The 21072-nt window shown below is 40.4% G+C and overlaps 1 protein-coding gene and 1 long non-coding RNA gene across 6 annotated transcripts in view; one reads left to right on the top strand and one right to left on the bottom strand.

The window, feature by feature from the left end:
• Nucleotides 1–542: 542 nt before the first annotated feature.
• Nucleotides 543–16661, bottom strand: SMARCE1 (SWI/SNF related BAF chromatin remodeling complex subunit E1). 2 transcript variants are annotated; one of them, XM_072886055.1, is made up of 11 exons: nucleotides 16517–16661; nucleotides 15380–15430; nucleotides 14819–14862; nucleotides 11584–11751; nucleotides 9193–9273; nucleotides 7942–8073; nucleotides 6196–6367; nucleotides 3492–3664; nucleotides 2394–2495; nucleotides 1644–1854; nucleotides 543–816 (listed from the first exon to the last, which is right to left on the bottom strand). In XM_072886055.1, exons 2-11 carry the CDS (start codon nucleotides 15384–15386, stop codon nucleotides 605–607), a joined length of 1302 nt encoding a protein of 433 aa, XP_072742156.1. In that variant the 5' UTR covers nucleotides 15387–15430; nucleotides 16517–16661; the 3' UTR covers nucleotides 543–604. The 2 variants fall into 2 exon arrangements, with proteins under 2 accessions (XP_072742156.1, XP_072742157.1); XM_072886056.1 differs by having other exon boundaries at nucleotides 11647–11751.
• A 148-nt stretch (nucleotides 16662–16809) lies between these two features.
• The window catches only part of LOC140662557 (uncharacterized), a 129713-nt gene continuing 125450 nt past the window's right edge, over nucleotides 16810–21072 (top strand). For all 4 annotated transcript variants that reach the window (XR_012046112.1, XR_012046114.1, XR_012046113.1 and 1 more), the window contains exon 1: nucleotides 16810–18447. This is a non-coding gene — a long non-coding RNA (uncharacterized lncRNA). The remainder of the gene's footprint in view (nucleotides 18448–21072) is intronic.

Below are 21072 nucleotides of genomic sequence, written 5' to 3'. Positions count from 1 at the left end.
GCTCAATACTAATGTCAACTTTAAGATGCCTCAGTAACCTTCTAACCGCTCTAGAAAGCGAGTGCTATGAACCGCACTTCTCGGCTGTGCTGCTCCATCAGCCTCCACCACCACAGCACCAGCGTCCTGGCTGCAAACGTGGTGTTGCCCTGACCAGGCGTGCAGGGGCAGAGCCAGCCCCTCAGCGAAGCCAGGTCCGGAGGGCTACAGCAGAGAGGTGATGCACATCCACACCTCGCTTCAGCCACGCGTGAACACGGGCCTTTGAGAAAGATGACATTTTCACTGTGGTCATGTAACTAGAACTTGTGATTTCTATTATAAAAACCAAAACCAATGCTATCTTTCTAGGGAAGAAATCCCAAGCAATAGTATCTCTCCATATTGTACAGCTGTGTTCAGACACATGCGGTTTTCTGGTGTAAGATATCCTTTGCCTCTAAAGGCCCCTGTAAGTCGCTATGCTGATAACCTGACATGTTATTAAAACCCAGTATCCTTTGGAGACAAGTGATACAGGCAAGGAAGATACAGAAGCCATGTAGCACATTTTGAAATCAAAACAGTACTTCATTAAAAAGAGACACACGAAATGAGTCAATATTTATTCTTTCTTCTCGCTATCCTCAGTGATAGGGTCTGCAGGAGGCTCTTCAACTGTTGCACTATTGCTCTCTGAACCAGTGTTGCTGTCACTGGTTCCCTCCTCTGCAGTGCTATCAACCCCTTCTTGGCCACTCTCCTTATCATCTGGGGTAGATGTTCCTTCTTCACCATTCTGCTGGTTTTCTGTGCTCTCTTCTGGGTGAGGCTCTTCTGTAATAAGAGATTTCTCAGGGTCACTTACACGCCAATACATTTATTTAGGTTGTGCAATTAGAATTAGGAAGAAACACAATCTGTAATAAATCTGAGTATTCCATAGCAGTTATTTCTGTCACTTAGAATGTGCAGCAACAGGCACAGCTCTGAAAGACCTCTCAGTGCTTAGGATGTGCATGGTCCTGCCACATGGCATCCTGAAAGTCGCCTGCAGCTGCCCGACCTCAGAAGTCTAGCCACCAGAAAGCAATGTGCCTTGTTAAACCAGAAGCACTAGAACTCAAACTCCTTGGTCCCCTTTCCCTTACGCTCATGCTGTTATGGCAACGACTCGCTGAGAGATCAGCCACTGAGCCTCCTAAATACAGTAATATTTTCTAATGGTGCTGTACAGAATACAAAAAAGCCTGCAAATCAGCTTGTAAGAGCAGCACGGAAAGGAGTGCTGTTCTGTCACCCTTGCTAGACGCTGACACTGGGACAAGGAAACACTCTCAGTGCTCCTAGCTAACTGATGCCTAGAAGGCGAGTTCGGTTTAGAGAGCATTTTTTCCCCTTGGGTACGTTACACACACAGCATTATACACGGCTTTGTGGTATCTTATCCTCTCCCCTTTTTAAAAGGGGCAATTTAATGAGAAGAAAGCAAACACGTGTGTTCCCCAGGATGAAGTTAACTACTCTGAATGTTGTTCTTGAGCCTTTCTTCCTACTAACAGCAAAAATACAGGGCACTCCTCCTGGCTAAGCTGAGCCTCTACAGCCTCTACTTTAATGCTGATTCTTCGAGGATTCTGACGCTGGTCTTCAAATGCAGTTACCTGTCTCCATTGGAGCACTCTCCTCTTCTTTCTTCTCCTCTATCTTGTTAGCTGCCTGTTCTTCCTCAGCTGCTATGTTATTCTGACTGTGTTCGGCTTGCTCAGCTGCTTCTTTTTCCCTTTCTTCCTGCCTCTTGCGAGCCTGTTCCTCAGCTTGAGCAATTTCAGCTGCAATTTTTTCCATGTCCACTTCCACCTTCAAACTGCATAACTAGCAATTAAAAAGAAAAAAAGCTCTTTTACTACCCCAGTTACACTGAAAAACAAAAAAAATCAATAAAACCAATTATGAGTTCCGTATGTCTACATGCAGCATAATTCTTTTGACTTGACAAAGTTTATATTCAAAAGCTTCAGTAACTAGGGAGGGAATACAAGCATACTAACAAAAAAAGAGGGATAAATAAACAACCTAAACCTTGTTACTTGAACACAGCCAAGGACAGAGCAGTATGTTCCCTGTAGTGGCTTTAGGCCACCTGCCTTGAGCTGCGCTCTAGTGAACTCAACCAGTCAAGCCTGAAGGCACTTTTAAACTGTACTGGCTGAATGTCACCACTAAAGGTCACTGAAGGAGCATGAAATAATACAGACACCGCGTGCCTTCTAACACCCACACACTAGGCCACTGCAGCCATCAGTTGTGTAATTATACATCACTGAATACAGAACTAAACAAAAGTGGGTAGAGCATTTGTACAAATGGGTAACTAGCAGATTCCTCAAAGTGGAGAAAAGTGAGAGTTGTACCCTTTTAAGCTCGTTGTTAAAGGATTCTGTGCTTTCCAAAAACTTCCTCTTCTTTTCCTGGTGACGCTCTTCAATTTGCAGAAGCTCAGCTTCTAGTTTACGCTGGAAATTAAACAAATGGCAAGAACCTTACTATGCAGTCATCTGAAGAACTGGACAAAGTTTACAGCTACACAGAAAAATATTTAGACCAATATTTTAAAATATACCCATAGAATATATAAAGATCCTTATGCCTTCCTTGGTCTAATACCCAATAGCTAAGAAGTTCATACTGAAAAGTATGAACAGTAAATGTATCTACACAGTAATTCAGGATCGGCTAGGCATATTATAAATGAAAACCAGTGTGTACTCAAGGCGAATCTTCCAGCATAAAATCTACGCATTTTCTTTAATGTTACACACCCATAGATATATACACATCGATTACATTCTCTAATGCAGAAAGACCACAATTCAAAAGAAAGAAGGGATACCACTCCCCTCCACCCCCCCAATCTTCTTTTGTTAATTAAAAAAAGGCAACAAATCTCTATCTCATTCTGGTCTCTCAGGTTTCTTCACCTGCACGTACACTGACAGGGTTCTTTTGTTAACACGCTTGTTACATACAGGCATGTGCCCAGTCAAAGCTGGGTGAAACGTGCAAGTGCGACCTCGCTAGATTTCCTTGTACACATTTAACTTCCAATGAAAAATGTCACAATAGGGACGATTTACTGTAATAAAGAATCGTTACAAACAAGATTATGAGTCATAAGCTACCCGAAAGTCACAACTCTACCTGCACCTATTAAACAGAAGACTTACACTACATACAGAAGGGTTATGTATAATAATGAAGAACTATGGAATTAATACTTAAGATATCCTAAAGAACAAAATTCAGTTTAACATGATTCTCAATAACAAAACAGCACAGAAGGTGAAGTCTCACATCTTGCAACTCCCAAGAAAACCCATATATTAGCTATTCAAGCGTACAGAACATTGACACCCAACAAGAATAGTCATGTAGATGATCAAATGATCCAAGACTTGGAGTACAGCCCAACACCATTATGTTTTAGCTGCCTTCGTATCATTTATCTTTACCTGATGAACCATTAAAGATTGAACCTGGCGTTTAAGAACTTGCATTCTAGCTGTAGTGACAACAGAGCGGACATCGGGCACCACACTTTCACTCAGTATCTCACTGATGAGACGATGGTTTCTTTGGAAACGAGCTGTGGCTGTGTGCTTCATAGAAAATCCATCGTCGTAATCTGAAACAAGAGTTTTAAGTGCAACTGCTTTAATTCCACAAAATGAGGACCAAGTCCAACGACACTGTACCCACATTACCACTAATTAAAACCAAAATAAAACCCCGAACACCAGTTGCTGTCATGTCACAAAGTTCATACTAACAAATATAGAACATCAGGTAATCAGAAAAAAAGACAATATGAGGATAGAACACCATTACCCTGGCACAGCTGTAACAGCTATGATTTTACATGCATTTCCCACATGTCTGAAATTTGGATTGACCTAGTTATGTACTGTGTTGCTTTCCACGTTTCCAGAGTAAGAGGGACTATTAATACACCAAATTAAAAAAACTGCATTCCTGATTAATCATGTTACCAGAACAATATCCAGTGCAAAATACCAACAGGAGAGTGACTTCTGTATAAATAAGCTTTGTAGCACAGATCAAAAAGACATTTTTTGAAACACTGAGGAATGAAAGCATGAAGCAGTGATACATGTTCACTCATCGCTGAAAATTCATAGTAATAAGAGTATGCCTTTTTTTTTTTTTAGCAAATGCAGTTCTCTAAAGAACAGTTACTGCAAAAAAAAAAAAACAAACCACAAAACAAACCACTTCAGGAGAAAAAGTACACAAGCACATGGGTCAAGCGCTGGTCTCCTTGTAAGCTTCTTGCAGAGAAAAGAAATTAAAGGAAGCCCAACAGGAACTAAACTGTCTTGTCTGACAAGCATCTAGAGGATGAACTACAAAGATCGAAGAATATTCTCTCTGACCAAATTAAAAGAGCTTCCAATTCACGGCAAGATACTGAACTTTGACAATTTTAATCTAGTTACAGAATTTAACATGAACTACAGCATTATGGATTGTACTGGGTACTAATTTTAAAAGTAAGATTTAGTTTGATGCTACAAAGCAGAACAAAATAACATGTTTTCCTATATCTAGCAGCACTCAAAAGCTTCCAGCCCATAGAATACTTTCTGTACTTCAAGGAAAGCAGGCAAAGCCTTTCAACATAAAAATCGAACCACAGTCTGCAGTTTTGGTATCAAGAACCTATCTACAAAAAAGACTCAAAAAAATTCAAGTCAAACTAATTCGAATTTAAAGCACAGTAATTAAATAGCATTAAGTATTGGTGAGGAAACAAACTTAGAAGAAACCTCTGTGAGTATAATTCATATTTAGTTGAGTATTAAAATGTTAAGCAACAAGCATGAATTATCTTCTAGAATGATGTCATGTAGAAAAGTCCAGAAGTTTAATTTATTTTACGTCAAGTTTTCCTAATGGAGATTACTCTCCAACTATTCACAGAAATCTTAAAGAGAATCCTAACGTATCATGCCAGCAAATACTACCAAAGATGATAGAAACTTTCATTAAAGAGGTTATCTGCTTTATTTCAAAGTGTTATGTTCCGTTTCTCATTGAGGTATCTGATTAAATGAAGTGAAAAGAGAACAATAGTGGGAAGACTGTAGATTTGCAAGAGACAAAGTACTAAGCAAATCGGTCTCCTTAAAGCTGGGCCTTTGTCCTCTTGGTAAGATTCCTTTTACGCTAAAAGTTCTTGATCCTAGCGATATGCAGGATCAGACAAAAGCAACATTTCTCTCGCAGAAAATAACGTGCTGTTTGTCCCAGGTGTAAGCAGATGCAACTCAGGGCCGAGCGCAGCTGGTTCTGCCCGAGTTCACTTGGCCCAAGTGGCACAGAACAGACTTTGAAGTCCCAAAATGCCAGCTACCAGAACACTAAATGTATTTACATAAATTTTGCAGTTACCACACACTGGGGAAAGCACTGTTTGTCATGAGATTTATTTCAAGGGTGTGCTTTTACAAGGGGGAAGGAAAAAAAGGGTGTAACTGATGGAGTACATTTTTCACCCTCAGGTTTCAACAAGTATTTGGTCATGAATTTAAAAGTAGACATTAGGTGTGCGAGTCTGAGTTTTCCCACTGGGTGGGGTGCATTTCCTTGCAGTCAAATAAACTTTCAGAATTTTCTCATCAACTTGTCAACACCAAGGGTAACATTTTCTAACAATCTCAAATGACAGTTGTTGAACACATTCAAAGTTCAGGTGCTCTTAATCGTACCAGAACTCTGCCCATCAGAATTATGTGCTTCTGGTAATAAAGCACAGAACTCCATTCAAGCTGGATTAAATCAGGTATCTAAGCCTTTTGTAATGCATATGTTAAAGCCATTTCAGAGCTTTAAGCAGACATATTTGTTTTGAACTGTAAGCGCTACTTCACACATAATTAAGGGTTGGAGGAACTTTTGCCACTGGCTTGCCACCTTAGTTTTTGGAAACAAGACAAAGTCAGCTGTTAGCTGTATGAAATAAAAAGTGATCATGAAAATCAGTGTTAAAGGTACCAAAATAGAAGGGAAGTCACGTTAAGCATTGTGAAAGTTGTACACTGGTAGTTTTCTGTATCTGGCGTCCATTCCTCTATACTGTTGGTCCTGTAATGAGACTGTCTCACTGGATGTGCATACAAATTCCTTTCTGCTTACCATCTGGATCTTCTGCTGGTTGTATACTCATGTAAGGTTCACCCTTCTCCATGCGTGACTGCCTTTGTCGGCTTTCTTCTTCTAACGCAGCCTCAGCACGACTTTTTGCGTTGATGTAGGCAAGGTATGCAGGAGAGTTATGGTAGGCCTTCATGGACTCATTGTACTCTATCTGAAATGTGACCAATATTGTTTGATTGCACCATTGGACGATTGCAGACTTGACATAACTGTAGTCTGTATAACTCCAACTGTAGTTATACGGACAAAGCTATTTTGAATCATCTGGCTGATACACAAATGACCATATTCTCTCAGTCTTTCTTTTTACAAATTAGAACTTCTTCCATAGTCATTCATGTTTTAAAACCACTAGCTGGGCTTTTAGGTACATTTCAGTTGTAATACCTGAGAAGTCTTGTGATAACTTTGTTTTTTGAGATTTAAAAAAATCAAACACCTCAGAACAAGGCATTTATGATCAGATGAATGCTGATAAAAGAAAATGAGTTAACTTAAAATATTCTCAATAATTCTCTGGAGTTCTAACTAGATCTTTGATTCTGATTTCTTCTCTTTCCTTATTCCGGTATGTCATGAACCAGTTTTCAAAATAACTTACAATTTTTCCATTCTTTGATCCATCCCTGCACTGGGATGATACAGAATGCTGCAGCCAGACTACTGTCTCCTCCTGGTAGCAGGACTGCATCACTATTTTCACCTTCTTTGAAGTATTTCCCCCTTCGATTTGCTTTCTTTAACCTCACATTTAAAATTTGCCAAGTCTAGATTTTGTACAGTGATTTGAGATTATTTCCAATGAAAAATGAGATATAATCTACAATACTGTTAAAAGTACCTAAATGTCTTGTTTTCTTTATAATTAGGACTGGAATCCTTCTACCTAGGCACTGTAAAAATATAAACAAGGTGGCCCCTGCCCCAAGGAGCTTACAATCTAAACATCATTACCAAGTTAAAAAATAGAATTCCTTGATTTTTTTTTTTTTTTTCAACTAAGAGCATCCAGCTTTGAAGTACTTCTCTATTGACTTGGAATAAAACAGCTCAGGTTTGACCAGGTTATACACAGCCTCAGATGCCTACCAGGTTTAAGCACAACACAGCGGCTGGACAATTTTCCCTTTGTACCTTTAAGATCACAATAACAGTCTTGTAAAGGTCCTCAACACTTACCAACCTAGACACAAGGTAGCTGTCGTCTTTTGTCATGAAGATCAATAAAAACAAAACAAAACCACAAGAAAACCCTAAAAGTGGTAGCATTTTTCTATTATGAAACAAAACACTATGCCATAGCGTGGAGTTACACCAGATTACACCATGAAAACCAAACCCTACGTGACTGGAAGTCTTTTATGAACACGTTCATGACAATAGCAGTAGTTGCAGAGCACCAGTTTTGAAAGAGGATTTTGGTGTTGAGACAATCTTTTCAATACTGATGTTGTACAATCAAATCCATTCATTAAAGAGTTAAAATCGACACTCAATTATAAATACTTCATTTTGAATTAGGTCTAAAAACTGACCAGTCACAGTTGATGTACAGCTATTTAAAAAAAATCTAAAAGACGTGTCAGGACATACTTCCATTTAAGTTACATACAGGGGTCTCGTGAATGCCTTATACACCACTGCATGGGTAAGATGAATTTTTCTTCTCAGACCAGTTCCTAGAAGAATCAGCTGTAATAAACATCCCAGATTTCTTCCATTTACCTTTTCAGCTTCATATTCATTCAAATACTCTTGCTTCTCTTCATCAGTGAGATCTCGCCACATTCCTCCAATAATCTTGCCAATTTCCCATAACTTCAAATCAGGATTGGACGCCTTCACTTGGTCCCAGACCTTAACAGAAACAGCTGGAGCTTTACTAATGATATCTAAATACTTCCAAATTAAACATTTTATATTGTCATCTCAGTGTTCTTTCTGGAATCACCATGAAAAACAGGACTAAGTTAGGAATGAGTCTGGCTAAACTATCTCGATTATTTTCTGGGGCAGGAAGTCAGTAGGAAGCCATCTACTGAAACAGGCAATTGCTGAAATGGCTTTGGTTTCATGAGAATATTGCCTTTAACCCTCTTAATTCTCTTCTTAAATGCACATCGCTGCATCTCTGGGAAAAAAAATGCTACTGAGTAAACACATCCAGCAGTAGATTATGATAAAGAGCACTGAGCTTTTCAGATCAGAATGTAACATTTCAAAATATTTTTCAGTCTTGCTGATCAATTTGAGTTCCAACAAGTTCTGACTCCACCAAAAAAGTTTCTAACTTTATAGGGAAAAAAAAAAAAAATGAGAGCTGCCAGTGTTATTTCTTGCTGCGCCACTTGACTTTTTTTTTTTGTTGATGGTTTTTTGCCTAAGACAGACATGCTGGTAAAGATACTTTACCAGAAGTGGAAGAATTTCCTTCTGGCTCACCCGCTTCAGACAGGCTGACATGCCCTCCCCATGCCCCATCAGATTTCAGACTCCACAAGAGTCTCTCTCCTACTTTCTGTCAAACAGTTCACAGAATAGCGAAGTAAACGTTGCCACAGGCTAGGTTGGTGAAGGAGAACATGCAAAGTCCACTCATTGCTACTCTTCAGTCCAGCTACAGCTCTGTACCAAGCCCAGTATACCGCAAGGAATACTTCCTTTATATAAAAAAGTTCTGTCAGTAAGTCACAGGCACTTCTCAATGTGGCAGGGTGGATCCTTGTCAGCAGAGACAGTGGTAGTAATTATCATTTTAGAGAAAACTTTTCCCCCCAGAAATTGGCAACTGTATGAACAGACTACTGCTGCCTTTATTCTGAAGGGCAATGCATCTGTACTTTACAATTCCCTTAAAAGAATGTGCAGGCTGTTAGAAGTAAAAGTTTAGAAGCTGAAACTAAGATAATAGCAATTAATTGTTAGCACATACAAACACTAACTTTTATTATTACTTGTTTGACACCGTATACCCACCTTCCGGCTGTACCTCATGTAGGGCATCAGGGGCTTGTCTGGGGGTTTGGGGGGCTTTGGAATGGTAATACCAGAGGAAGCCTATAAAAGAACCGAATAAATCCATTTGTTAATGTGATCGCTGGACAGTTTCCATATACACTAGTTTTGGAAAACACTCATTCTTGTGCAGTTACCACAAACAAACTACACCCCGCTACAGCCTCCCCGCCAAGAGAAACAAGCAACATCAGCAAAAAAATTAGCCAAACTGTGAACAGGTACTAACTACAGCTGGTCCTCACAGTAATACTTTTCCAATTTAAGTTTGTCCTTTTGTCTGTAAGTTTACAGACTAGTAACTAGATAAATCTTCAAAAGGGCTCCGTATTCTTAAAACTGAACACACAGCTTAGGCATTTACATGGAAACACCAGTCCCAGCCGGTTGCTTTTCTCACTTCTGATGAGCAATTTATTGTACCTGTTTTGACAAATTTACTGTGGCTACTGTACAGGTGAAAAAAGGTAAAGAGAAAGTTTAAGATTATGAAGTTAGAGACATATTTTCATTTTCAAATCATTTTAGCAATTTATGTCTGCAAAATATGTCAGTGGTAATTTGTAGCCAATTAAACTACTCATTGTAAAAAGAAAACAACCCTACGCAACTGATCTGTCAATGTGGGCATTATTTCTATCCAAGCTGTACTTAATTGTCCCAATTAGCCTAGAATATCCTTCTGTGCTCTTATCTTCCTTTAGGTTTGTACAATGTCAAGCACATTGCTCGCGCTAAACAAAAGGTCACTGAGCACTAACTGTTGCTGACTGAAAGGTGCTGCATCCCCTCTGGTCCCCTCAGTCGACAAAACACCTGACTGGGTTCTCTCCTAAAATAGCGCAGTAACATTATTATATAAGATCGTATAACAATAGTGCAGTCCCTGCCAGCTGCAGGTTCTGAAAACCTCCACTCTTCAAGCACTTACACATGCGAGGAGTTCTACTATATTAAGTGGGAGCATTTTCATGGAAATATAAAGCAGTTTCAAGATTTTTCAGGACTACGGCCATAGATAAGCAAATACTTGGATTTGGCCAAGAAGGCTCACGTTCAGTATTCAGCTTTCAAATTTTTCGTCTTGGTGTTTTTTGTTTTGCTTAATTTATGGAGCTCTATGAAACAATGCATACAGAATTGTGTATAGATATAAATAATGTACATGAGGTATATGCATTACCAAAATGTATACATATATACACATACAGATGGATTTGAAAAACATTAACGGAAATTGTTTAATGCTTTTAAATTAACAGGAATTTAAAGACACCATACATATATTGATATATGCATGGCAGAGAAGGCTGTATATGCTTATGACATACAGAAACAATGAAAGTTCTCAGACAAAATCTAACTTATTCTTGTATAAGGAAAAAAGTATATGTTCAGACAGTACGTTCAGTCAAGTTCCAGCTTGTATGGGGAAGGTCTTTTCTGTAAATGTTTTAACAAACCAGATTAACTTCATATATGAAGTCTGAAAGAAGGCTTATATAAGAGAGGCATAAAAAAATACACTTCATTAAAAGCACCATGTCATTTGTTCCTTAAGAAATCTTTATATCACGTTCCAAACTAATCAGATGTTTTGAGATAAAGTTTTACATGAAAAATGTAAAGTTATAAGAATTACAGAAACCTTAAAAAAAAAAAATCAGGGATTTACTCTGTTGTGTTCGTTATGAAAATGTTACACCTCCACAGTCTATTTTTGTTTCCTAACTACATCCAGTGCTCAGGACTTCATCTGTATTTGAAAGAAGCTATCACCTCTCTCATCACTTGACTCCATCTCACTTTGTTTACTCCATGAAAAATGAATGTAACATCCATTTTCCACACACGGACAGAGTACATAAGATCTGAAAGGACTCTATTTTATTATCATCACACTTTTGTTGAAAAAATAATTTCTGAACTTGGGACTTTGCAGTTATTACCAGACTAAGACTGGAAAGAAAAATAAAGGCTTGCCTCTCTTGCATGGCTTAATAGTATGATGCAAGCACTATCAACGCTCTCCAGTTTGCAAAATGTTCTTCCTTATTTTTGTGCTAATAAACCTCAATAAAACGAGCAGTTCCCTCCCTCCAAGAATTTGTACCCACGCTATAGAACTTTTCCCTCAGCATGCAGTGGTCACTGAAGACCACAAAGTCTGTCTTTTTGGAGTTCTGTATCATACACGATTACCACATTTTTTTTCTCTGCTGAGTAGAAGTCCATTTTCCTGCAAAAGGTTTCAGAGTGAGAGGGAAGGGGTAGGGGTGGGGAATAAGAATCAGAAGTAATTTTTTGTTTTTATAAAGAAGCGGCAGCAGCCAAGATTCAGAAGAACCTAACTCTAAAGCCATTTCTGGTCAATTCCTGTTGTTTGCTGGATGATGTAATAGTTGATTCTCCTACCGTGACCCGGCTGTTGGTGCCCGGGTTCCCTCCCAGCCTGTAGTTGTTGTAGGCCAGATGGCTGTATGGATTGTATCCCACAAACCCTGGTGTGCTGGGCATTTGCTGATGGAAACAAATGAGACAAAAACACGAATGAGAAATGAGCTCAAACGAGGAAAACACAGAAATGAAAATGAACTGCATATGGCATGCAAAAGCAACCAGAATTTAAACAAGCAAATGAGGTGTAGCAGTTGATATCTTCTCAACACACAAAACTTACTCCAGTATAAACCTATTAAGGAAACAGGATTTTTAAGCAAATGTGTCACTACAAATTTCTGTCTGAAGTTGGTGATTTTATTTCCATTAAGTGTGTAACTCATTTAAACAAGTATTCTATAAATCCAGCTCATGGGTAATAACATTTTCCAACATAAGCCACCAAGTAATTCAGAAAGACTCATATCCAAAGGGTTAAGCTTACAAGGCAACACAGCACACAGTAAATTGGGCAGAAATCCCCAGTATCAACATTTACTATACCAGTGAAAATCCCTGTCTGCTCTTCTTCCCATCCTTCTGCCTTTCCAACAAATATTATACTGTCAATAAACAGGAAAAGAAAAAAAATCTCTCCAGGCACCATCTGTGCACCACTACCAGTATCTGAAGACTTTCCTGGTGGTTTGCAAATGTTAAGTATTTTGGGGAATTGTGATTAGAAAGCTGGGAGAGAAGACAATTCAGAGAGATATCCTTCTGTTATGAGGTAGGCTGCAGACTGACAGAGTTGAGGAACCACTGCAATAAAATCTACAGGTTAGAAACTACAAACTAGTCTTAACAGATCACTGAATCCAAGACAATTTCAGAAGTTAATCAACACATCTTCATTCATTCTTGAAAGTGGATCAATTTGTTCTCACCTCAGTAACGTAGAGAAGAATCTAATTTCTTTACAATCCCTTCTTACCTATCATCTACATACAATCAAGCGTCAGAAGGTTCACTGTATTCCCCATCTCACATAAATCTCTCTCCTGCCTTTTTGCATTATCCCCCACTTCCCAACCAAATTTTGCAGAAAAAAATGGATCAACTATTTCATAGTAATTGTGATCAGGTCCTGACTGTGGTGGCCTTATCATTCCATTAGGATTCATGATACCCTGTAGTGCTTCTAGACTTCTAGATGTCATCCGCACAGTGCCCCACTCTTTAGGAGCACTTTGGCCCCAATGAGAAACACATATTCCAATAGTCTTTTAAAGTGATTTGCTGACTGGACCCATTCTAGATTACAGTTACAAAAATTCTACAAATAAATTCAGGACTCCAAGAACCAACATATGACAGATACGGATACTAAACAAAAATAACCTACAAGCTAAACTACATTAACTTGTGAAGTTTTCAAGTGTACGTAGTCAGTTTATTTCTATTCAAATACAAAGTAAAATTAGCCCTTAACAGTCAGCTTTCAAATATATATTTTATTGCCAAGCTTTTTAAACTCAGTCACAGCAGTTGACATTTACTCAATCTAGTATGCCTGTGATCATGACATACACATTCACTATTTCTTAAGACCCCGTTTCATATAGTTTTCTGTATTACCATAACAACAGGTTTTGAATATGTTGAGCTACACCTCTTCAATAAAATCAATGACAACTGTAATCTCTGTCTGCTTAATTATTTATTTCTGCAAGACAGGATTTAAATGTTACAAGGGAACTACCTTGCATTACACAGGGAATTGTGACTTCAGCTATAATACTGTAGTTATGAGAACTACTGGTATGTTGTTGACTGTAGTAACTGGAACTGGCTGTGGAAGAACAAGCAAGGTTATTTGGCTACTTCTCCTTTATGACTTGCATTAAGAGAGCACAGACCATCATCTCAAGGACCACATAAAATATAAATAATACAGAAGATGCTTGAAAGACAGGTAATGCAGGTCACTAGTTGCAGTTTTGAAATTTGTTTCATGTACCCTTCTACAGAATATACTGTATCAATATACACCATTTAACAACATCTGTATCCATGCTACGTCCCAAAGGAACCACACATGTATATGCACAGCTCTCGATGCAGGAATCCAGTTGTAAGAGTGGATGCCATCGTGTTCCTTCTAATACTGGCACAAATCTGTTAAGTTGTGTGCAAAATAAAAACTCTGAACAAACTATGCAAATAAAGTTTTATTTATATAAATTTTTAAGAACATAACTTATATTTATACATTATATCATTTGCAAGCCTCTTTAAATGTAAAGTATGGCACAATAAATTTGAAGGATCACGTTTCATCTAAATCCCATCCTGCAGTTTTCATCCCAGATGCAGAGATCAGGGACACTCTACTGGATAAGAGTGTTTGAATTTTCTTTGGTAAAAAAATTTCATTATAGCATCTTTGCTCATTCTTCCGTTCAAAAGATTTGTGTTTTCTCATGTGAATACATTACTCCTGAAATGCAAGCTATTCAGAAATGTAAATGCTACAGAAGAGGTGCATTTGCTTTCAAACGCTTTCCTGACCACAGCATACTGGTATTTCAGTACCTTTTTATACATGCCTGAATGCAACTGGACAGGATTCCAAGCTACTGTTCATGTTTTCCTAGGTGTCATTCTATACCATTTTACTAGAAAGTAAAATATTTCTTATGCCATAGACTGCAAACTACCAGTGATTTCAAGAAATTTGAATAAGACTGTCATCATGAGTGCTTCATTATTCTGACCCAATATAAGAGAATTTTGCATACTCCTGCACTCCACCGAAAATCTGCTAGGTACAACAGAAACATGAAAAAATGCACTGTTTGCCCATGATTTGGGCACAAGTTGAGTGGGAAGTTTTAGAATTAAATATATCAGTTTGTTCTTAAATATTCCAGTGTACTGTTGCAACCTACTGCTTACAGAAAATTAAGCATCTGCAGGATCTAGCCTTAAAGGTGAAACAACTTTATTCAGCTTCTCTTTCACAAACTGCTTAAAAAAAAAAAAAGAGAGATTAATTTAAGCAACGCATATCATATTAGTAATGAAATGCAACTAGTTTTGTGTTTCCAATACAGGAAGGTGACGCAACTCCATAATTATTGCTCTGGTAAGTTATTCAAGGCTGTATTACCAGATCTGTGTTAATGAGAAAAATCACTATACTTACGGTTGCAGGAGCTGGGGTAGGAGGTGGGGCATAAGATGGTCTTTCTGTTAAAATATAAATGTAAGCAATTTTTTTTTTTCTTGAAAATTTGAATGAATTCTTTATAAGGCATCTGCTGTGACAAACATTTTAAAATTATTTACAAAAACAAGACAGAAATCCTACTCTCAAAGACTTTGCATTTTGCCACTGAAGAGTGTAAAGCAAAGAACAGAAGAGAAAGAAAAGAAAGAAAAAAATTAAGATCACACCACTGCTATATTGCTAGCCTTTTATTTGGGTTTAAGACTGAAGAATATGAAGTTCCATTTATATGCATATCAATTAAAAAGAGACTAAGCAAAAATGCAGTGAAACAGGATTTAGGAGAAGCTGTGGTATCTGGATTTTCTATGAAAACAATATGCCAGAAATCAGCCACAGCAAGATTTAAGGCCAAGAGTGTGGTCAGAAATGACTATACCTCACATCATTCCTTTTAATGCAAGGAATCTCACAAACAGGCTCTGCTGAACCAGTTCTTTAATTCATCAAGTTAAAGGAAGAAAAATCTGAACTTACTTGACATTTTGATAGGCAAATTTTCAGCCACCTGACATTATATTTGTATTTCTGAAAGACAAAAGAGTATCATGCTATTAAATATTATGCCTTTGCTTCCCCAGATCTTTGAAACTTCAATTATTGTAGTTACCAAAAAGTTTGCCAATTTTGAAATAAAGACAAAAAAGTTTCTAAAAACTAAGGTGTTATCTCTTTGAAAAATGAATGTACTTTCCAAGGAATCTGGCCTTAAATAGCTGTGAAATAACAGCCAGGTTTGTAATCTTCCTATTAAAGGTTTTAAGTACATATATTTTTTCCCCTTGAGAAATAAAAAGAATATACCCCACTATTTTACACTGACTGTTTCAGAAAACTGGTGTGAATGTAGACGTGACCATATGAAACAGTATTTCCTTCACACGGTACAAAAAACCAGTCACGGAACCCGACAGCAGCACTACCACAGGCCACGGGCTCTCGCGTGTTTAACCTTTTAGCAACAAGCCCGTCGGCGTATACGGAAAAGGAGCTATAAGCAGTATTTTTTTCGGCCTTTCTCTTCAAGTAACTCCACCGAAGTTCTAACAGAAGCCGGATCTCCTTTTGAAATTCCTGATTAATAACGTGCTTCGCCCCGGACTCCCACAAACTCCTCAACTCGGGACCGCTCCTGAAGTTCAAGAGGAGCCTGAACAGGAGCGCGCCCGGGGGCGGCGGTCCTGCAGCAAGGGCAGCTCCGGCATCGCTGCTCCCCCCACGCCTTCGCGAGGAAATCGATGCCTGCGATCGGGGAGACCCCCAGCCTCACCGAGCCCCCTCCCCGTGCTGCACGGCGGGGGCCGAGCGCACCGCGCTCCCGACGCCGGGAAACGCCGGTGCGCCCGCGCGGAGGAGCGCGCGCCCCGACCCGGCGGCCGCCGCAGCTCCGAGCCGGCTTCTGGAGACCGTGCGCGGCAGCCCCTCGCCCCGCCGCGACCGCCTGTGGAGGCCGCAGCCCCCCTCCGCCCCAGCGGCCGCTAACGGGGAGGGGGCCGGGGCCTGCCCCCTCACCCCGCTCCAGCTAGGCTGCTCCCCGGGCCGCGGCGCACCCCGGGGCCTGCCCGCCCCGCAGCTGCCGGGCCGGGCCGAATGGCCGCCCCAGCCCCGACTCACCCGCTCCGGCGCCGGCCGCGCTCCCTTTGTTCCCCACCAGGCCGGGGCGGCGGCGAGGAAGGCGCCTGCGCGCTCTGCTCCGCACTTTCGACACACCACCCCCGCCCTCCTCCAGCGGGCCGGCGGCCGGTCCGATTTTTAAGGGAGAGGCGGTTTGCCTGCCCTGCTCGCCTCGGAGTCCCCGCCAGGCCGAGGCCTCCCCCGCACCCCTCCGGGGACAGCGGAGGCCGGAAGGGGTTGTGGCGAATCTGCGGGACGCAGAGGGCAAAGGCGATCCGGGCGCTGCGCGCGGGGTGCGGCCCCGCCCCGCCATTACCGGGAAGGAGGGGCCGCCTCGCCCGGCGGGGGCTGTTACCGGCGCTCCCGGGGCGTCGTGCGGGCCGGGCCGTCTCGGCCCCAGACTCGCAGTCTCCAGCACCGGGCTCGTCCCCTTCGCCCCACGACAGCAAGGGGAAGGTGCAGGCGGGAAACCGCCCGCCTTCACGTTCCTGTCAGCACTTTCTACAAGGAGGCTAACCCGCTTCCCGCCCTTCCGCCGAGCCGGCTCCCCGCTGGGCAGCCCCGGCCGTCTAGCATGCCCGCAGCGGGCAGGCCGGGAGGAGCGGCAGTGCTGTCTCCCGGTGGCGAATCTGCGGCGGAGAACAAGCAGGCTGGGGGAGGCCGTTGGCGCCTCGCGCCCGCGGCCGTTTGGCGCCTTTTTGCCCGCAGAGGGAGCGCGCGGCGGCACCCTGAGGCGCTCTGGTAGCGGCGCTGCTCGGGAGGCGTCTGGAACATGCTGCGGTGTAGTGCCTGGGCCCGAATAAATCCCGTAAAGGCAGGCGATAAAGTCAGGTGAACAGTCCTGGCAGTGCCGGGGAACCCTTTGTCCGTGTAAAGTGTGCGGTGCTTTGGGAATGGCATCTCTTGGAAGAGAGGTTGAACAGGAGCAGGATGTGGCCCTCAGTCTGGTCGCGCTTACCGTGTGGTGAGGAAAGCCGGGAAGATGCCGGTGTGTCGATGGAAGGGCGTGCACAGAAGAAGGCCTAGAGGAAGCGGGTCAGCCTGTGGAGTGGCGTGAAGAAAGGCTGGTCATACAAGACCTAGGTTATAAATCTGTGTAGATTATAATTTTGAACTAAATCAGATTGACCAACTCAAACACTATCACAGCGGATTATGAATCACAGAGTACACTGGGGGCAGTGGAATTGTGTAGCACAATTTCTTGCAGAAATTTGTGAAGGTATCACACATGGAGGTAAAAAGCTTGCAAATATAAATACAAGATGACAGACCATGTGGCTCTGAGTGTCTGAGGAAGATGAAGGATTTCACACCTCAGCATTCAACGTAGGAGTCTTTTATACAGTGAAAATTTTTGAAGCGACTGAATTAAAAATGACAACATAAAGTTTGGCATTGAAATGCTGTCATATGGCTAGTAAGATACATTTCCAGACATCCACAAAGGAGGATTTTGGTGGATCTGGTGACTGTGGCAGCTGAAGGAAAGCCAAACAGTGAATGTTCATGACAAGATAACGGAAATATCTTTGATTTTTTTGAACAGAAAAATATAGATGATACCTACCTAACCCAAAAGGACAGTAGAAGGGGAAAAGAAGAAAAACTAACTGAATATGATACCGGGTTGCTGCAAGTTAGACCCATTTCTTCTTGATGCCTACAGTTTTTCAAGCCCAGTTTGCTTTTGTTCTTAAATAAGCACATTTTTATGAACAAATAAAAGAGACAAGAGCTCTGCCCTCATCTGTCCACAGTGTGCTATCTGTGGCCACAATGGAAATTTGTTGACATGCAGCACAATAATCTGTGACTTCAATTTGATAATTAAAAGAATGTAAGAATTGAAAAGATTCCTCAGTCAGCCAGCCAAATATGCCTCTCTTTAGTCTACAGTTTCTCCTGGGCAGAACATTTGTAAAGAAAAGGTGAGAAAATACTTGTTAAGAGGTGAAAAGTAACCTGTTTTTTCCCCTGGTTTTGACCGCTTCATGCATTCATCTCTAGTTTATTAATCACATGGTTTTGTTGACGGTGTTAAAATGCATTTAATGTTGATAATGTTAAAATAAATTCTAAATTTGCACGGCTTATTGAAACATTTACTATGGTGTTCAAGTACATTTACTGATACTCACTTTCCATGCTAATAGTTCTGAATCATTATATGTGTTTTCAAAGCCAGCAATGTATTCCTTAGTTTTATGGTTTTTTTTCTTTTACTTTGCTGTTTACCTAATTTCCATGTTGTGATAGTGAAAGATTTTGTCTGTGTACACTTTCGAATCTACTGTATGACATAAGTAGTTTTACTGATTTAATAGGATTGTTTATACTGCATCGTACCAACCAGGGGGCTCTAAATAGTTGTCTCTTCTCCAACTGTTTGAATTAGCAACAGTTTCATAAGCTTTGTAATGAGGACATATATTCATTGGAAAGTAGGTCGAGCCAATGAAACTCATTTTTACGTCAGACGTTGGCAGGTATTAGATGGCAGTAGCTCAGCTGGTCTGAATTTAATTAGCAGCACAGGAGTGAAGAATTCTTTGCCATATTATGAGGCTTCAGTGTTATATTTTTTAATTCAGCTTTCAAGTGACCTAAAACCAGGGTGAATGCTTCTTTTCCTATGCCTCCGTGGAGTTCACGCTGATGCTAGTGGAAGTTCAAGTAGTTTATGAATGAAAGAGTAAGCTCTTTACATTTAAAGAGATGGAATTTGTGAATAATGCAAAAGATATATAGGTACTGTAAGGGGAGAAAACATAGTTAAAACCAGGATGCACACTTGAACCGGGTCTAGAGTAGCAGCAATTCTTAATGCAGCTAATGAAGTCGGTGTCAGGAAGTCCCACAGGAAGAAAATAGCTTTGAACTTTGGAGAGTGGGCTGCCTGCAGAATGTCGTGTGTTAACAAAAACAGCTATTAAACTGCAGACTTTTTTTTTTTTTCTTAGAGCATCAGGTTTCATGATCATAAACCAGTATAACTGGGTTTATGCCAGTTGTTTCAAACTTCAAACAGAAGCTGTGTACTTCAAGAGCAGTTGAGTCCGGTGTTAAACAATGGCACCTTCTGTGGGTGGAATAATTTCTCGTCACAGGACAGCTCAGGATGAACTTGTGCTGTCATTGGGGTCAGGGAGATGGCTTCAGAGACTGTGAGGTCAGGCCGTTATATAGATGAAATAACATATGAATAAGGTCAACATTTTTTTTCTAGTTACTTGGTATCCCAGACAATGTTTACTATAGATACACGGTAATTTTTCTCTGCTGAAATAATAGGGAGGTTGTATTGCAAGGTGAAGTCAGGTATGTGTTCTGTACTGGATGAGTTTTCTGTCATTAGGGAAAAAAAAAGCTAGAGTTACGCTAGAGAAGATAATATCCCAAGAAATACCGTAGGTCAGAGAATAAGCCAGACACCCCCTGGTTAAAGGAAAAAATTTGTCTGTGAGTAAGATTATTCTGTTCCTGTTTACTGTAGAGATGGCAGTACTTTCCATGTACTTGTATAGTAATTTTTATATGCCTGTACAAGCTGTTCCTGCATGAGGAAGTCTGCCTAAGCAGTTTTAAAGGTATATGTGTTAAGCTAAGTTTCTGTTACATATTTGCTTGCTATGTATCTTTGCCTGTCAGCTTCTCTTTTAGATTGTACACTGTTTATGCCAGATGCTGCCTCCTGTTCTTTTTTGTGTGCTACTCAGAACAAAGGGCTTTAGATCTAGTCGGGATTATTGGATTTACCAGAAAAAGAATAATTTTTGGAGCAGGAGGACACTCACCTTACATGTTACGATAAAGATTATTAGGGAATTTGTGTCTTTCTAATAGTAGGGGAGAGCTTAGAAAACACTTGGTTGCAGCGCTACAGATTTTCTTATCTACAGCTTCTATTTTGTATTTCTCTGTTACTTCTTTCCTTTTAAGGTATACACATTAAATAAGCACAAAATATGCACGGGCAAACTCAGTTTTAATACTTTTTTTATTGTAGTACTATAATTTACTTTGGTAAATTTATATCCCTGTTTAAAGTGCCTTAAAGCGATTAAAACTTAGTTTAAATTCAAGTATTGTAAAATGTACAGAGTATAAGCACAAAAAAAAGCTGCATAGTGAAAATGCTAGAGCAGGCTAATACATTCAGGATGCCAAATACTCAAGTATCAACAACACCAGATCAGTATTAAGGTTAATGATAATTAGCCAGCTTCATACAGTAGATACAGAACTGTGGGCAATATAAATGCATTGTTCTTACCATTGACAAAAGATAGACGCGTAACTTAACACTGAAAGAATTTGTAGTATCAGGTTTTGTAACGCATGCCGTAAGTAATAAGGCAAATACTGACACTTAAATTAATCTTTTACATGCTGCTGTGAATCCAGCAAATACGGTACGTGGTTTTTCTAGGTTTTCTAGTCCCTGCAATCCCAGCGATTTTGGTGAGAGTTTGTGACATCCGTGCCCCTTAAAAATCCTCATAAACAATCATTCTCATCTTAATACAATTTTGTTTGAATTTTTGTTTGAAATT

Source organism: Ciconia boyciana, chromosome 22 (assembly GCF_034638445.1).
Source record: "Ciconia boyciana chromosome 22, ASM3463844v1, whole genome shotgun sequence".
NCBI lineage: Eukaryota > Metazoa > Chordata > Aves > Ciconiiformes > Ciconiidae > Ciconia > Ciconia boyciana.
The sequence above is the reverse complement of the archived record's forward strand: the minus strand, read 5'-3'. Positions and strand labels throughout refer to the sequence as shown.